The 17,661-nt window shown below is 45.0% G+C and overlaps 1 protein-coding gene across 2 annotated transcripts; it reads right to left on the bottom strand.

Annotated features, from left to right (window-relative positions):
* Positions 1 to 7,288: 7,288 nt before the first annotated feature.
* LOC127306663 (MADS-box transcription factor 6) lies at positions 7,289 to 15,949 on the bottom strand. 2 transcript variants are annotated; one of them, XM_051337326.2, is made up of 8 exons: positions 15,489 to 15,949; positions 12,454 to 12,532; positions 9,457 to 9,518; positions 9,251 to 9,350; positions 8,483 to 8,524; positions 8,093 to 8,143; positions 7,809 to 7,972; positions 7,289 to 7,679 (listed from the first exon to the last, which is right to left on the bottom strand). In XM_051337326.2, the coding sequence occupies exons 1-8, from the start codon at positions 15,668 to 15,670 to the stop codon at positions 7,568 to 7,570; spliced, it is 792 nt and encodes a 263-aa protein (XP_051193286.1). In that variant the 5' UTR covers positions 15,671 to 15,949; the 3' UTR covers positions 7,289 to 7,567. The 2 variants fall into 2 exon arrangements, with proteins under 2 accessions (XP_051193286.1, XP_051193287.1); XM_051337327.2 differs by having other exon boundaries at positions 8,102 to 8,143; positions 15,489 to 15,944.
* Positions 15,950 to 17,661: the final 1,712 nt, after the last annotated feature.

Genomic DNA, 17,661 nt, shown 5'->3' with positions numbered 1-17,661 from the left:
TGTACTAAACTAATTAATCTAACATATATAAAAACAAAAATCTAAAAATCTAAAAAGTTAAAAAAAAAATGGTGGCCGGCCGGGGCTCACCTTGGCGCCCTTGTGAGAGGAGGCGCTACGGGCGGCACGGCGGACGGCGGCGGGCGGACGGCGGCGGGCGGACGGCGGCGGACGGCGGCGGGCGGACGCGGCGGGCGGACGGCGGCGGGCGGGCGGACGGCGGCGGGCGGGCGGACGGCGGCGGGTGGACGGCGCGCGCGACAGCAGCCGCGGGCGCGCTGGCGTGGCGGTGGGCGGCGGCGTGGTGGGCGGACGGCGGACGGCGCGCGTGGACGGGCGGCGGGCGACGGCAGCGGTGGGCGGCGGCGCGGTGGGCGGCGATGGGCGGGGCAGCCTGGCGGCGTCGTTCCCGTCGTCTCCGCGCGATTGATCTCCGCGCGGAGACGAAGTGTCAGTTATATACTGCACCCCCCCTTTGGACCCGGTTTGTATTACAAACCGGGACCAAAGGCCCCCCTTTGGACCCGGTTTGTAATACAAACCGCGACTAAAGGCCATTTTTTTGCGTTTTATAACGCGCAAAAAAAGGCCTTTAGTCCCGGTTTGTAATACAAACCGGGTCCAAAGGCCACTTTTTTAAAAAAATTTCATTCCCGCCTTATTTCAAATGAAAAAAAGCCACCGCACTGCCACACGTGTCCACCGCCGCCACCGCCGTGTAGTGGCCACTGTCGCCACCGCCACCGCCTGGCCACCACCGTCACCGCCATGTACGGGCCACCGCCGTGTACTGCCCACCACCGCCACCGCCATGTACGGGCCACCGTCGTGTACTGCCCACCACCGCCACCGCCACACGTGTCCCTTCCCCGTGCCACGTGTCACCGCCGCTTCCACGTGCCTCGCCCCGCCGTCACCGCCATGTACGGGCCACCGCCGTGTACTGCCCACCACCGCCACCGCCATGTACTGGCCACCACCGCCACCGCCACACGTGTCCCTTCCCCGTGCCACGTGTCGCCGCTGCTTCCACGTGCCTCGCCCCGCCGTCACCGCCATGTACGGGCCACCGCCGTGTACTGCCCACCACCGCCACCGCCGTGTACTGGCCACCGTCGGCACCGCCGTGTACTGCCCACCACCGCCACCGCCACCGCTTGGCCACCACCGTCACCGCCATGTACGGGCCACCGCCGTGTACTGCCCACCACCGCCACCGCCACACGTGTCCCTTCCCCGTGCCACGTGTCGCCACCGCTTCCACGTGCCTCGCCCCGCCGCCACCGCCGTGCGGCGTGTAGATCCCGCTTCCACGTGCCACGCCCCGCCGCTTCCCCGCGCCACCTGTCGCCGCCGCTTCCACGTGCCACGCCCCGCCGCTTCCCCGCGCCACCTGTCGCCAAACTTGCCGCGTCGCTGTGCTATAAAGCGCCGCGTGCGCGCGGAACCACACGTTGCCGTCGCCTCCGTTCATTCGTCGCCGGGATGCCGCCGCGCCGTCGCGGCTCGTCCGGTTTCCGTGGCGTCCGAGCGCGGCCGAACGGTAGGTTCTACGCCGAGATGCGTGCCGGTGGCTTCCGGCTCACCCTCGGCACGTACAACACCCCGGAGCTGGCGGCGCGCGCTTACGACGCGGCTGCATGGCGATTTCGGCGGCCACGGTGCGACATGAACTTCCCAGACGTCGAATCGCTAGAGGAGGTGGAGTTCCTCGCGCCGACGCCGTGCCTCGTCGACGACGAGGACCGTCGCCGCCACCGCCAGGTGCAGCGCCGGATCGCAATCGCCGAGCACGACGAGGAGTTGATGCGCCAGTGGAGGGCGCAGTTCCCCAATGACGTCGACAACACCGCCGCGTTCTTCGCTGACCTCCGGGCACAACGCAGGTCCAACAGGCGCCATCGTCGGGCCGTCGCCGTGTTCGAGCTCGATAACCCGAATACAACTTGGGCCGACAACGACCCTCGGTGGGACGACATTTGGACCGTGACAACCTCCGACGACGAGTAGATCGACTAGACTAGTTGTTTATCTATTTTATTGTATTTTCAATAAAGTCGTTGTGGCAGACGCTGATGATGAGAAAAGTTTCCCGCCAGATTACATGTGGAATTAAAGTACAGAACTCAACTGAAAATTAATTAAGATACATGGCCAGATAGTACTCGTGCCTAGCCCTATAGTACTCGTGCCTAGCTCAACTGAAAATTAATTAAGATACATGGCCAGATTCGATCGTTCGAGTCATTCAGTCATACTCGTGCCTAGCCCTATAGTACTCGCCATCGTAGTCGTCGTAGTCGCCATCATCATCGTCGCTGGCATCGGGGTCGCGGTAGTCAAACCTCGGCGGGAGAGCACGCGTGGGCTGGGACTGAGGGTAGCGCAGGCGGGGGCCACGGTGGGCCATGACGCCCTGGAGAGTTCGGTCGCGCCACCACAGCCGACGGCCGGCCTCGTTGAAGTTCGAAGGAGGCGGGCCGCCCTCCTCGTGCCTGGCGAGCGCCCTCTCACGCCGATTGATGAAGAAGCTCTCCCAAGTCGGGCTGTAGTCGGGATGCCACTGGGGATTCCTCCGCTGCTCTGGCGTGAGCTCGAAGTAGTAGTGGTTCGTGATGGCCATCTCGCGCGCCACACCTAGAGGGACAGGAGGGACCGGTACCCTCCGACGCTCAGCAACCAGCCGGTAGGGACGCGGTAGCCCGGCGGGCAGGGGGTAGTTCGACGCGCAAAGCGCCTCCGCCTCCCGGAGGGTTAGAGATACGATGGAAGCCATGTGACCTGGTGATGAGGTTTGCAGATATGAGTCTAGATGTGATATGTAAATGGAGGCCAAGCCAACATATATATAGTGAAAAAATGGCGGGAGGACGGAGGCGGGAAGCGGTGGAAAGCGCGGGGAAGAAAAATAGGCGGGAACGCAGTGGCGCCAAAAGCATCGGTGGGATAAGGACGGGTGGGTAACCTTTAGTCCCGGCTGGTGGGTACAACCGGGACTAAAGATCCTTTTTGTGTCATCTAACAAAACTGTCGGTGGGATAAGGACGTGTGGGTAACCTTTAGTCCCGGCTGGTGGGTACAACCGGGACTAAAGATGTCGGCAGGATAAGAACGCATGGGTGGACGCACTGCTCGATGAGATAAAGCATGTAGCGCACGACGCCCTGTCGAAGGAACAATACAAAGTCGAAGAGGTGCCGTGCCTATAAAAGGAGCATCGATACGCCTTGCCAAGCCCCTGAACGACTACATCTCATCTAACAGTGTTGGGGAAAGGGTTGGGAAATCTCCCGTGGCGCATCTCCACTTTTAATATCTTACATACAGTTACATGATTACACAAAAATAAATGGGAAATTGATTGCCATGTTGAGATACTCATTTGTGCCATGAACATTCTTCAATTAACTTGATGATGGAGCATCTTCATCATTTAATTAATCTTCTTCGGCCGTAACCATGGAGCATCTTCATCATTTAACTTGATGCTTGGATCAATGTTCACTCTGAAGGGTGGAATTTCATCAAACTGATTATAATCTTCTGACATGTCTGTCTTGTCCTCCACTCCCACGATGTTTCTTTTTCCGTAAAGAACTATGTGGCGCTTTGGCTCATCGTTTGATGTATTTGTTTCCTTATGTTTCCTTTTTCTTGGTTTGGTAGACATATCCTTCACATAGAAAACCTGGGCCACATCCTTGGCTAGGACGAATGGTTCGTCTCTATACCCAAGATTGTTGAGATCCACTGTTGTCATTCCATACAACTTGTCTACCTGAACCCCGCCTCCTGTTTTGTTGACCCATTTGCACCTAAACAAAGGGACCTTAAAAGAAGGTCCATAGTCAAGTTCCCATATATCCTCTATGTAACCATAATATGTGTCATTTGGGCCTTCATTCATTATTGCATCAAACCGGACACCACTGTTTTGGTTGGTGCTCTTTTTATCTTGGGCGATCATGTAAAATGTATTCTCATTTATCTCGTACCCTTGGAAGTCACTACGATCGAAGATGGTGTCTGGGCCAAAGCAAGTACAACTGATCTTCAATATGTTTGTTATTCAGGAGATGTTTTTGCAACCAACCGCCGAAAGTCGACATGTGTTCACGTCTAATCCAATCGTTCGATCGCCCCGGGTTACGGGAGCGTAGAAAGTTCTTGTGGTCACCGATATACGGAGCCACCAAGGTGGAACTTTGTAGGACTGTGTAGTGTGCTTGAGTCAAAGAAATCCCGTCCCTACATATCATTGATTTCCTTCCTAGCGTGCCTTTTCCACTTAGTCTCCCTTCATGCCGCGATTCAGGAACACCAATCGGCTTAAGGTCAGAATAAAGTCAACACATAATTCAATGACCTCCTCTGTTCCATAGCCCTTGGAGATGCTTCCTTCTGGCCTAGCACGGTTATGAACATATTTCTTCAAGACTCCCATGAACCTCTCGAAGGGGAACATATTGTGTAGAAACACAGGACCGAGAATGGAAATCTCATCGACCAGGTGAACGAGGAGATGTGTCATAATATTGAAGAAGGATGGTGGGAACACCAGCTCAAAACTAACGAGACATTGGACCACATCATTACGCAACCTCGGTAGAATTTCTGGATTTATTACCTTCGAGAAATTGCATTGAGGAATGCACATAGCTTCACAATGGGCAATCGAACATTTTCCGGTAGAAGCTCCCTCAATGCAATCGGAAGCAACTGTGTCATTATCACGTGGCCATGTCATGAGACTTCAAGTTACTGGAATGTTTTCTTCTCCATATTTATTATTCCCTTTATATTGGAGGAGAAGCCAGACGGGACCTTGATACTGCTAAGACATTCAAAAAATATTTCCTTCTCTGCTTTTGTAAGAGCGTAGCTGGATAAATGACGTCCTTTAACTCTCTCATGCAGCTTTTTGGGGTCTTTCCAACGTTGCTTTGGTCCTCCCGTGCTTCTCGGTGTATCTTTTGTCTTCCCATACACACCTGTAAAGCCTAGCAGGTTCACGCAAAGATTCTTCGTCACGTGCATCACATCGATTGAAGAGCGGACCTCTAAGACTTCCCAATAGGGTAGATCCCAAAATATAGATTTCTTCTTCCACATGGGCGCGTGTCCGGCATCGTCATTCGGAACAGACCGTCCGCCAGACCCTTTCCAAATATTACATCTAGATCCTTGACCATACCAAATATATCAACACCATCACGATGGGAGGCTTCCTCCGGTGATCAGCCTCACCGTTGTAATGCTTGCCTTTCTTTCTTACGGGATGGGTAAGCCTAAGAAATCGACGATGCCCTGGTACACGACCTTCGACCTTTTTCCAAATAATCACCTTCGAGCTCATGTAAACGGTGTGTGCATGCATTGTATCCCTTGTTTGACTGTCCTGAAATGTTACCAAGAGCAGGCCAGTCATTGATGGTTACGAAAAGCAGCGCTCTTAGGTCAAATTCCTCCGGTTTGTGCTCGTCCCACACACGTACACCTGCTAGGGACCACAGCTGTAGAAGTTCTTCGACTAATGGCTTCAGGTACACATCAATGTCGTTCCCGGGTTGCTTCGGGCCTTGTATGAGCACTGGCATCATAATGAACTTCCGCTTCATGCACAACCAAGGAGGAAGGTTATATATACAAAGAGTCACAGGCCAGGTGCTATGGCTGCAGCTCTGCTCTCCAAAAGGATTCATGCCATCTGTCGAGACCAAACCGTAAGTTCCTTGCATCCTGTGCAAAGTTTGGGAACTCTCTATCGATTTTTCTCCATTGGGAGCCATCAGCAGGGTGCCTCAACATCACGTCTTTCTTACGGTCTTCTTTGTGCCATCGCAACAACCTAGCATGCTCTTTATTTCTGAACAAGCGTTTCAGCCGTGGTATTATAGGAGCATACCACATAACCTTGGCAGGAACCCTCTTCCTGGGGCGCTCGCCCTCAACATCACCAGGGTCATCTCGTCTGATCTTATACCGCAATGCAGTGCACACCGGACATGCATCCAAATTCTCGTACTCATCGCGGTAGAGGATGCAGTCATTAATGCATGCATGTATCTTTTGCACATCTAATCCTAGAGGGCAGACAATCTTCTTCGCTTAAATGCGTCTTTGGCGGGCAATTCGTTACCCCTTGGAAGCTTCCTCTTAATTATTGTCAGCAACTTTCCAAATCCCGAGTCGGTGACACCGTTCTGCGCCTTCCATTGCAACAATTCCAGGTGTCTTTGCCTAGCTTTTTATGGCCATCTTCGCAAGTTGGGTATAACAATTTGTTGTGATCTTCTATCATCTTGTCGAAGGCCAACCTTTCCTTTTCAGTTTCACATTCTCTCCTTGCATCGGCAATGGCCCGGCCAAGATCATCATCAGCAGGCTCATCTGGTGCCTCTTGATCTTCTACTTCATTGTCTTCATTGCCTTCTGCAGTATCATCGTATTCAGTGAAATTGGGATAACCGTCATCATACTCTTCCTCTTCGTCATTGTCTTCCATCATAACCCCTCTTTCTCCGTGCTTGGTCCAACAATAGTAATTGGGCATGAAACCGGATCGCAGAAGGTGGCTGTGAATGAGACTCGAGTGAGCGTAATTTACGGTATTCTTGCAGTCCACACATGGACAATACATGAAGCCACCATGTTTGTTTGCCTCCGCCACGGCCATAAAATTATCCAGGCCCGCAGTGAACTCGTCAAACCGTCGGTCAATGTACATCCATTGCCGATTCATCTGCATGATATAATTAAGCTGATCAAAACCATTACAGAACATCACGATGTATATATACACATGCATTTTATCAATTGCAGATGAAAAGGATAAAGTTGTTAACCTCGATGAAGAAGAAAAAAGCAAGTTAAGTGTGGCTTGATTTGTGTAAACTCAAGTGGCAAATCCTCTTAAGCATTTCATCGAACACCTCTTGTGCATGTGAAGAAGAGAGGAAAGCAATACACCCCTCTTGTGAAGATAGTAAAAAAATGGCTAAGTGTGGCTCACACTTGGGCAGGGGCAAGGTTATATAGCCAGAGGGGGGCCTTTGGACCCAGTTTGTCATACAAACCGGGACTAAAGGGTTCCCCAGACTGACACGGCCTGCCGCGCCCTGCGGTGGACCCTTTAGTCCCGGTTTGTATGACAAACCGGGTCCAAAGACCGCTACAGGACAGGCGCCAGCGGGTGGGGTCGTCCTGGGCAGAAACGAACCGGGTCCAATGGGGGCATTGGACCCGGTTTGGTTCAACAGTGGGACATTTGCTTGGGACCAAAGGCCTCTTCTCCACTAGTGTATATAAACTTGGCAGCATAAGGCACGAGCAGTTTACAACTTGCAAGATACATAGTTCAAATAATCAAAACGTAGAAGTAGGTAGTTCTTTGGTTCTTACACACAAACAAGGACTGAAAATAAAGGGGCACGCGAGCACCTGACCAGGTGGGTGGGCACGCGTCACGCTGCTCATGTGGAGCATGCAGAAGCAGAACACGCATTTTATTAGCTTCTCAAGTTTGGGCCGATATCATCGATGGCAAGTGACCAGCTGCTAGCTGCAGCTAGTTAGCTCCAAGAACCCAGCCCAGCATGAAGTTGTTCTCCCCTCCAGGAGCGCTGCTCCTCGGAATATTGTTGGCTGCCTGTTCAGCCGCCGCAAACTGATGAGGATACCTGGTATATATACAGAAAAATGATCAGTTCTTATGTTTGTCCTGCATCTCAGCATCTAGATGAATGTTCAGCTCACATGCCCAGTGCAATGCATGCATGAACAGTTGGATGTAAGGTGGTCGTGCGTACCCAATTTGCAGAGTGGGTTCACAGTCCATAGCAGCGGAGTGATTAGGCTGCTGCTGGTGCTGCATGTGATAAGCGCCGGCGCCTTCATCGACGACGGTGCCGGCAGCCCAGGTGATCTGTTGCATCGCCCTGAAGCTGTTGCTGCTGCTGCCTTCAGCGTCCAGCTACACGATCAGCAACCAAGAAGGAAAGCCAAAGGTTAATAATCGAAAAAGAAAATGCATGCGTCGTAGACTAGAAGTCACTTTTTTCTCAGCATTATGAGTGCAGTATAATAGGTGTACATTAATAACCTTGTGCTTGAGTTGCCTATTGATTTCTCCCAACTGACGCTCCTGCATACGGTAGAGTTCGGACAGTCAAATGCAAATGTTATAAATATCGGTAGAGCCTGTTGTGAAAGCAAGGATATCTGCCACAGGAACGTGCAAGCTGGGCCCATGAGGATTATGCAGAGTCAAAACCTCTAGCTACCAAACGCGCTTGCGTTATCTCGTAGCCCGCTACAGTACATTTAGCAAACCTACGGCGCGGTCATGCGTATATAGAAGCAGTAGAATACTAGTAGTAGATAACACTCCTAGAGCCATACTGCAGACGTACGCCCATGCTTCTATACATTGACTGAAAGCTGTGGAAGACTCGAGCACGAAATATACAGGTTTATATGTTACCTTCCTGCGAAGCTCCTCCACTTGCTCCATCATAAGTTGTGTCTGCGGATAATGTGGGTCAATACGTTGAACTATTAGTGCTTCGTGAAAAAAATAACTAGTTAGCAATAACCATCAAATAAAGATGTATTCGGTTTGAGAACTTTGTGACAGTCCCGTATGTGTACTTGTTGAAATGGTTATTATTTGATCATGTATGTACTAGTCTTTGCGTCACAAAATATAAGACCTTTTTATGAAACGGGAACACAAGTTTTGCCCTTGTCAATTAATTAAGAAAAAAGTACTCAGTTAATTAAAGAAAAACCGTGTGAAGACCGTTACAACAAAACAACATGTGAACTACTCCCATAGCATGCAACTCTTACAACCACAAACCCTCGACACATTGATCACCACACCATAAAGGAAAACGCACTATGTGCAACATAGATCTCGGAAACGACAACCCGACTTAATAAGACGAAGCTTTGACCAGTCACCACCTTGCTAATATATGCAATCTAGGTGCAATAAAATTAACATCATTGCATTCTTATATCTTATAAATGTGTAACAAAGAATTACCCATTTGTTTGATTTTAAATTGACCAACATATGCACAAAAGCAAGCAATGTGATATTCTGTTGAGATATTGGACTGCACTACGCTCTGCTGTTGCGAGCTGAGTTCTGTCAATAGATCCAGTAGTTGCTAGATTGCATGTCATGGCAGTTGGTTTAAAAATTAAAACGGATGGGTAAAATAGGAGTTGAATATATTTGAACCTTTCGCTGTCTGGCTTGTGACAGAGAACATTCTAGCTGTTTCTCCAGCTGCTGCAGTTCTTTCACGCTGAGCGGTCCAAGGTCCTCACCAAGCAAGTGTCTGTTCAAATAAATAAATATGAAGATCAGTAGTGCAAATATGTATTTCGGACACTTTCGGATGTACATCGTGCAAATTAGGAGTTCAGCTAGAAGTGAAATGAAACCTCTGAGTGCGCTGCAAAGCTTCGAATTTTGCCTTCAGCTTTGACATTTCCTGGTACCAGCTCTTGAGAGAAGAAATATGCAGCACATTTAGTTAAATAACCAGAACACGTAAAATCTCTTAGCTACATACAATAGTGCATGACAGGGTCTTAGCTACATACAATAGTGCATCACATGATAATCTTTGTGGAGACTTGGAACTACCCTTATATCCGTACGAGGCAGCAGCAGCATATAACATGTGTCATGCATCAACATGTCACTGATACTATAGAAGACAACCGAGGGATCCTTGAACTCCCATTGACAAAATTTGTTGGTAGTTATTAGTGATTCAGTGTTTTGTGATAAAGGAAATGACTGGTTTGATGAGCAAAGCAGTGGCGGACGCAGAAAAAAATTGAAGGGTGGGCACACTCTAAAAAAATTGCACTACCCCTTATGAATTTTCTTTTTTGCCAAATAAACACTGCCTCCATTTCAGAAACTTGACAAATAAAAAAAATTAGAAAGGAGGAAGTTGCAATAGTATTGAAAAAAATCCATAGCATCTTTTTAGAATTCAATTAACTCATTATTTTATCTTGTCACAAATACTTTTTAGATGACAATCTACCAAATAAACTGTAAGTACTGCTGGATTTTTTTTGGCAATAAAAAGTCATGTAATTGGTTTAGCTAAGCAAGGACAACACCTTGATTTAATAGAGACCAAACAAATAGCGTTTCTTTTTTTGTGAGAAACTTTGACCGTCTGAAAAAAATCATTAGTTTTGGACACCAACACCAAAGTCGAGAGGTTGTATTTTAACACAAAAACAACAATCTAAACACAAAATTTATTTCTCTTTTCCTCATTCTATCGAGAGTCAGGAGGAGAAGCGAACGCTCACCCCGTCGTCCGCCTCATCACACGTGTATGACTGGAAATAACGAAGAACCTAGGAGAAAATCCAAACGGGGACACGATCTTTGCGAAGGTTCGAGCACTCTCTCCGCACGCTGCATGTGATGGCGGTTCTTCACTGAGTTATACTTTTGGTTTTAGTGTATACATATTTTCTAAACTTTTGTAGTTTGATTACGTGCTAATTTGATATACTTTTTTTTAAGAAAAAGTGAGCTACCTATCTATAGCTACCTTGTGCCGACTGATTTGGATGCATGGACGCTACCGACAATGCTACAACTGTACAGGCTGTACAGCATGCACGCGCACGATAGTCGTGGTGGTCTGCTGTGTGCTTCGCGCGTATGTACGCGGGCAAAACGATCCGCGCGTATGCGAAGGGAAGTATGCTAGGCATCATCACCTTGCTGGCCCAACTCGTTCGTCGCTCGCAGCCTCGCAGGAACGGAGTCGCTGGCTAGATTAGCGGTAGTTAAATTTTCCTTCAGAATTTGGGGTGGGCCACGGCCCACCCGGCCCACCCTGTGCGTACGCCCATGGAGCAAAGTAACCCGATGCTATTAAAGATACTATATATCAGTTTTAATTAAGAGTTCAGACATAGCATGGAGTAGAACGGAAGGACACACATCCTTAGGTGCACTAATGCTATGCATTCTCTAAATTCCCGGTCTTACATTTTTCGAGGTGATATATATTTTTTCTGAGTTGATATATGTTTGGCTAAACGTAAGTGGAATGGGTGTCAAAAGTGATGTTTTTGTGACTCTAATGAAACCATTCATCATTTATTTCTTGCATGTCCTTTTGCTAAAATATTGAGGCGCATGGTCTATTTTGCATACAACATCCCGCCCCCTTCTAATATTACTAATATGTTTAGTAATTGGTTAAAAATGGTGCAGAAGAAAGACAAAGATAGAATTCGTATTGGAGTTTCTGCCCTTTGTTTGTCTATTTGGCGATGTCGAAATGATATTATTTTTAACAAACAAAAGGGAACTAACTTTTTGCAGGTTATTCGCCAGGCTACACATTGGATCCAGCTATGGGCTTTACTCCTTCTGGAGCATCAGAGAAAGGATATGGATATTGGATGCAATCGACTGCTGACGGTTGCTCAGGACTTGGTAGTGGTATATTAATAGGATACAAAATGGGTAGCCTGATTATGTGCCTCATATTCTTTTGGTTGATTCATGTATCAACCTTGCCTGATCCATGATTGTAAACGTTACTTACTCGATACTTTTAATAAAAAGTTGGACATGTGCATCTATTGATGCAGAGGCTGGAGCTTTGCTCCCATACGAAAAAATATGTTTACCAAAATTTTATCTCATAACTATATATTACAAAATATAAAAATAATTGATTTTTTATTTGCATTTATGCTATTTTGGGTATATATGTTATTAGTACTTATCTGAATTATAGCATCAGTTGATCATTAGGATGGATTAATGTATCTTCAGGTCTTCACTAATAATTTTTTCCAATGAGCATCACATGAAATATGATGCGTCATTTGACTATAATTCACATCACAGATATAAGATATGAGGTCATTTTTACCATATATATTTATCACCTTGTTGCGTTAATGCCTATACTAGCATTAATGCACAAAACGTGACCATATAGGAATGCAATTTTTGGACTACGTGCAAGTAATTCTGTTTAGGTGTGGAAATTAGATACTCCCTCTGTTTAGTGTATAGATACATCCAAGTTTAGAAAAATCTAAGACATCCTTTTATGGAAATATGTAAAAATTTATTAACACAAGGCATGTAGTGTCAAACCCTGGAGCCTGGGTGTCATAGAAAAATCTCCTTATGTTAATTACTGAGTGTTTAAAAAAAGGCAATGATATTGTTTTTCTTTGGTTTCAAATAGCATGGGCTAATTAAGATGGATGTGAGTTTGTATATCTGGTAAGGATTCAGTACAAAGCACGTCCATGTTTATAAGTATTGAAAAAATTCATATACGAAAAATACGGCTAGGGAAAACAAAAAAGGAAATATGAGATGAAAGCAGGGGATGGTATAGAACGGCCAAATAGATGGATGGATTTACATACCTGAGTTTCAGATAGTGCACTACTGGAATCTTGAGCATTGTAGCAGCAGTGTTGGTATCTTTCTAATGTCTTCGTTGTTCTGCACAAGAAATTGGTTTATATGTAAATATCTCACATATGGAATTTCAAACTTATATACTGAAGTAGCAATCAAATTTTGTAATTGACTGGAGTATAGAGCCTCCTGATTCAGATGGTTAATTAGAAACATTCCATATTCTTGTGGTATTTAAGACATTCATGTGTGCCCAGTTTTCAAGACTCCGGCTAATAAATTGGCTGCTAAGGAGAATACAAAGTATGAGGAGTATATAAGAAATCAGTTTTCAATACAAGCAGTTTATCACGTATATAAGAATTAGGGGTACAAATGTGCAATTAAATGCTTTGAGTTACAAGTGTGAACTAACACATGCAAGTTTTATCGAGTATTAGCTTTTGGACCCAACAATGTCTCTCACATCAGCAACTTTAATCCTTAATTCTTATGGAGTTTAACAGATCCAACAGGCCTGCTGGTAATTACAAATGAGAATATTTTTCATTTTAATCTTGTAAATTTACATTCCATCCTATAACTATCCACAATTTCCCCAAGCCGGTGCACAGAACTCTTTAGGGATGTGATCACATACACTCAAAAAAAGAAAAACTATGCAACAGGATACGAAATTTATGCACAAACTTCAGTGATATGAGAATAAATATCCAATTATTTTCTTGTATGGACTATTAATAAATCAATCATGAAACTATTCAAATAGGTACACTTATATTAGCGCAAGGAAAGAAATTTATTCTGTGAGCAAACTACTGTTGTTTATTGAAACAATACAGTATAGTTTTATACTCAAAGAAAGAGAACTTGTATTTATTTTGTTAGGAATAGCCTGCTGATTGGCTATATTGAGGTATTTCGGAACGCAGAAAAAAATATCAGTATGTGATAAGAGGCAGAATGTATGTACCCTAAACTGATGGTCTAAGCACAAGATACTGAAGGATAACACTCAAGGTATATCCAGACTTTAACCTTTAGGTCTCCTTTGATGAGTACCATAGGATGAAAAGGTTAATTGTTTTTTGAAAGTACCCTTATATCCTGCAATCATTCGTTCTAGCATAAAAATATACTATAGTCAGAGTCAGTTATGCGTTTAATTTCTTGAGAGCACATGATGTTGTGAGTTTCTAAGCATATTAAGGAAATACTACTAATATACATTTTTAATTGAACGCCCCCTAAGGGGCGCCATTATCACCGAGAGGCATAAGACACAGGCCTGCCTTTACATAACCACAAAAAGCATAAAGTATGAAAAACAAACATAAAAGGAAGAACTGAAAGTGTATGCCCTATCTAAGAAGATTGCAACTAATAAGAAAGCAAAAACAAGCAGATACTTGTTTCATTTAACCTCAGGAATTCATCTAGTTTAGCTCATTGCCACCATCGATCATGGAAATTTAGTAAAGAATAATTTGTGTCATTAGATATTCTGCATAAATGTACCATTTAGAAAAGTTAAAAACCAGAAGCTATTACATACACAATACCTATAAGCATTGTCCAAACTATCCCCCCCCCCCCCCCCCCCTTTTCTTGGAAAAAATTAAACGTTATTGTCCAAAGCTGGTCCCGAGGAAAGATCACAAGGGTTTCCCTAATCAGAGCGATTTACCAAATGTACAGAAAGAAGGAAAAGGCATAAAAAGATAAATAGATCTGCCACATGAGTAAAAATAAATGCTGGTCACAAGAGAAGATCGCAACAGATTCCCCCTAATCCAAGCTGTATGTCAGAATTACGGAATGTACAATGAAATTCTTAATTTTGTCAAAAAAGAAGGAAAAAAAAACGGAAATAGAACTGCCACATCAGTATAAGAAAATTCTACAGATTCCTTAAAAAACAAATGCTATTGTAAAAATAACAGGGAGAGAAAGCAATGTTTTGGATCGGTAAAGACTGAAGGCCAGCATAAAATGAGGAAAGAAACACGGTAACAAAAGCAGACTAGTATTGCTTTCCGACATCTTTTGACTACACTACCATAAGAGGAAACTGATGCGTACTCGAGAATAAGATCAATTGTAGGAAGGAGGACATTAAGTTACTTTTGCTGAAACTTCACAAACCAAGCTGAGGATACATGAGGAGAACCTTAGAGAAAATGGACAAAGACAAGTAAAAGAGACAGCGAAAGGAGATTGAGAAAGAAAAAGGGATAAGCTATAGGGGGAGATCTTATCAGAAATTATGAGTTAAATGTCTTCCCAAACAACCTAGATCTAGCTTGATATCTTAAGAATAAAATCATACAATAAAATCAAAGCAACTTTCCCTCAGTAAGCATCACAGCAAGAAATCGAACAGAAAGGTGAAGCAGAAGGGTGAAGAACAATGAACCAATTGATGACCTCATACTCAGATCAGGCCAGATCGACTGGCGCTCACCCAAGACTAGGGCAAAACAAATACCAAATCGGACATTTTACACAGTATTTTAATACCTGGGATCAAAATAGAAAGAGCATACTTCCCTTTCCCCTCACAGCCCCGCGACTTCTCTATTCTTCAACACAAAAACAATCCTAGCTCTACCAGCTAAGCAATTTATGAAGGCGTTCTCTGACACAAGACACACACACACGCCAAGACGGAGGATATGGCTGCTCCGGAGAAGCTGGAAGAAAGAGGTAAAGGTTGTAAGGCTTGTAGATCTGCGGAAAAGATGTTTCATGCTAGTTAGGGATCAACCTCTCTGGGTTATAAGAACACCGCCATGCCCCTACAGTAGTATACGTAGCAGGAATAAAATAGCTTTGTGTGGCCAGGCGCAGGAACTACAAGTGTAGCTCCGAAACGTGCTGCTTAAAACCAGGAAAAGCCAGAGAGTGGAAACACCAGCAAACAGGAGGAGCAAAAACAAGCAATTGTGCAAATGAAACAGCAGATCTACATCGAGGAAGATGAATTAGTGGATGATGCAGCAGGAGCGAGTTACTTAATTGTATGTGCGTATGTTTATACCCTGCGCTGCCGAACTCGTAGAGCTTGCCGCGGCTGGAGAAGATGATGAGCGCGACCTCGGCGTCGCAGAGCACGGACAGCTCGTAGGCCTTCTTGAGGAGCCCGTTGCGACGCTTGGAGAAGGTGACCTGCCGGTTGATCTTGTTCTCGATCCGCTTCAGCTCAACTCTTCCCCTCCCCATGATCTCCTCCTCCTCCTCCTCCTCCTTCGAACACTCGATCGACCAAGGAAAGCACCACTGATCAGCTCTAGCTAGCTAGCAAGCTTGCTCCGATCCAGTGCTTCTAATGCCACCTACTAACCCACAAGGACGGACTGAGCTTGTGCAATGATGCTGGTCATATAATGAGCTAGCTGGGGAGGGGGGCGCGGGATATTAGTGGAGGGCAAGGAAAAGGGGGAGCAAAGGGGGTACTGTTACTGTAGCTCGTGCTGGTTTCTTGCGTCGATCTCTCTTGACACATCCCTGTCTCTCACTCTCTCTCGACTTTTAAAGGAGGGTAACTTTGGAGTGCAGTTACCACAGGTTTACCCTAACTGGGAAGCACGGGCCAAAATGGGGGCGATCCAATGGTGCGCCCCCCACACCACAAATATGCACGTCGCTCTGCAGGGGTGATGGATCCATGTGCAATATACACGAGGGAGGAGGAGAGCCGCTCCATCCTACGCCGGCCCTCCTAGACTTAACCCGAACTATGTATGTTGCCACCTACTGGTCCTATTTGGACCACCCCTCCTCCGGTGGAGGATGCCCCAAAAATAAAGAGGCAGGGACTTCCCGGCTTAAGCCTTGGAAAAAGAAGATCTGCTTGATCTAGTACTAAACCCTAAAAGCGGTTGGGTGCTATGTACCTTGTACTTGTACACGCATAGCATACTTCTCCCAAGCCTAGTTCCTTTAGTCCGGTTTGCAAATACCTACATGCTTGGGATTTATATTTCGTAAACATTTGATTGACTACCCTAAATTGCACCATGCTAACCACAAAATTGTTGTACAAAATCCGAGTAGAAATAAACTTTGCAATGCAACAATACTGCATATGAGTGAACTTGAGAGATAGAGATTCAACAAATTCCTATCTTAACATATTTGGGAGTGATGAATTACGAATATAATTTCATATCATCTACATATTATGCAACATCTCAAATTACTCAAATTTGCGAGAAAGATATTTTCCTGAAAGTATTCTAGAAGAACCACGACGGTTGAAAATTAAGGACTTTTAGCAATGATTAATCTCCACAAGCAGGTTTGAAGTATTTTCATGAAGGCATAGGGTGATAATCTAGTGACATAGAATTGGCATGTCGTGGATGAGACTTCTTCAAACATCCTAGCTTAGCTCCAGTTTGCACATGGTTAGAGCACCTATAATTGAGAAAAGCATAAATTGTGTCTCTAAAGTACCTAAACCAACATTCATGTACATCTTAGTCTCCAAAACCATTTGGTCTAAAGTAGTTATAGAAACTACACTACATATGGCAAACTCCATTAAATATGTGGATATTTAGTATTTAGAAATGAGGTTACAATTTCATGCATATATTAGACTTTTAAGATTTGATGGAGTCTACCCTATATATTAGATAAAATAAATCAAGCAAGATACATAACAAAACATATTGAAGACTGCATGCATAAGTCTTTTAAGATCCAAGGAAGATCTAATTTGGAAAAAGCAGCAATTTTTAAAAAAAGGCCAAAAGGTGTGATAAAACAAATATGTTTTCCAAATTATATAAAAGAAACAAATATACAAATTGAGAACAAACATACTTGAACAACGAACAACGAATGAGACAATAAAATCCCAAAAGAGCAAGCTTTCAACAAACAAACCAAACCATCCACAATTTTCGCAATGGAATCAAGTGTCGCAAAATAAAAGGTATGTCTTCCATCAACACATACTTGATAGGGATCAAAAGATGAAACAAAGTCAGTCGATAGGGTCCTCAAGAGGGCAAAGAATATAATAAAAATTCAAAAACAAATTTGGAAACAAATAAGAAATTTTGAAGGAAAATCAATGATTAGCATAGGTTGAAGCGGTTTCCCACATAATATATAGAGATTCACACTTGAGAAAACAACACAAAAAGTATTTCACAAAGATAATCTGAAATAGATAATAAAAAAATTAAGCAAATTGAAACTTC

Source organism: Lolium perenne, chromosome 6, assembly GCF_019359855.2.
Source record: "Lolium perenne isolate Kyuss_39 chromosome 6, Kyuss_2.0, whole genome shotgun sequence".
In the NCBI taxonomy this organism is placed as follows: Eukaryota; Viridiplantae; Streptophyta; class Magnoliopsida; order Poales; family Poaceae; genus Lolium; species Lolium perenne.
This window is presented reverse-complemented; position numbering and strand designations above follow the sequence as displayed.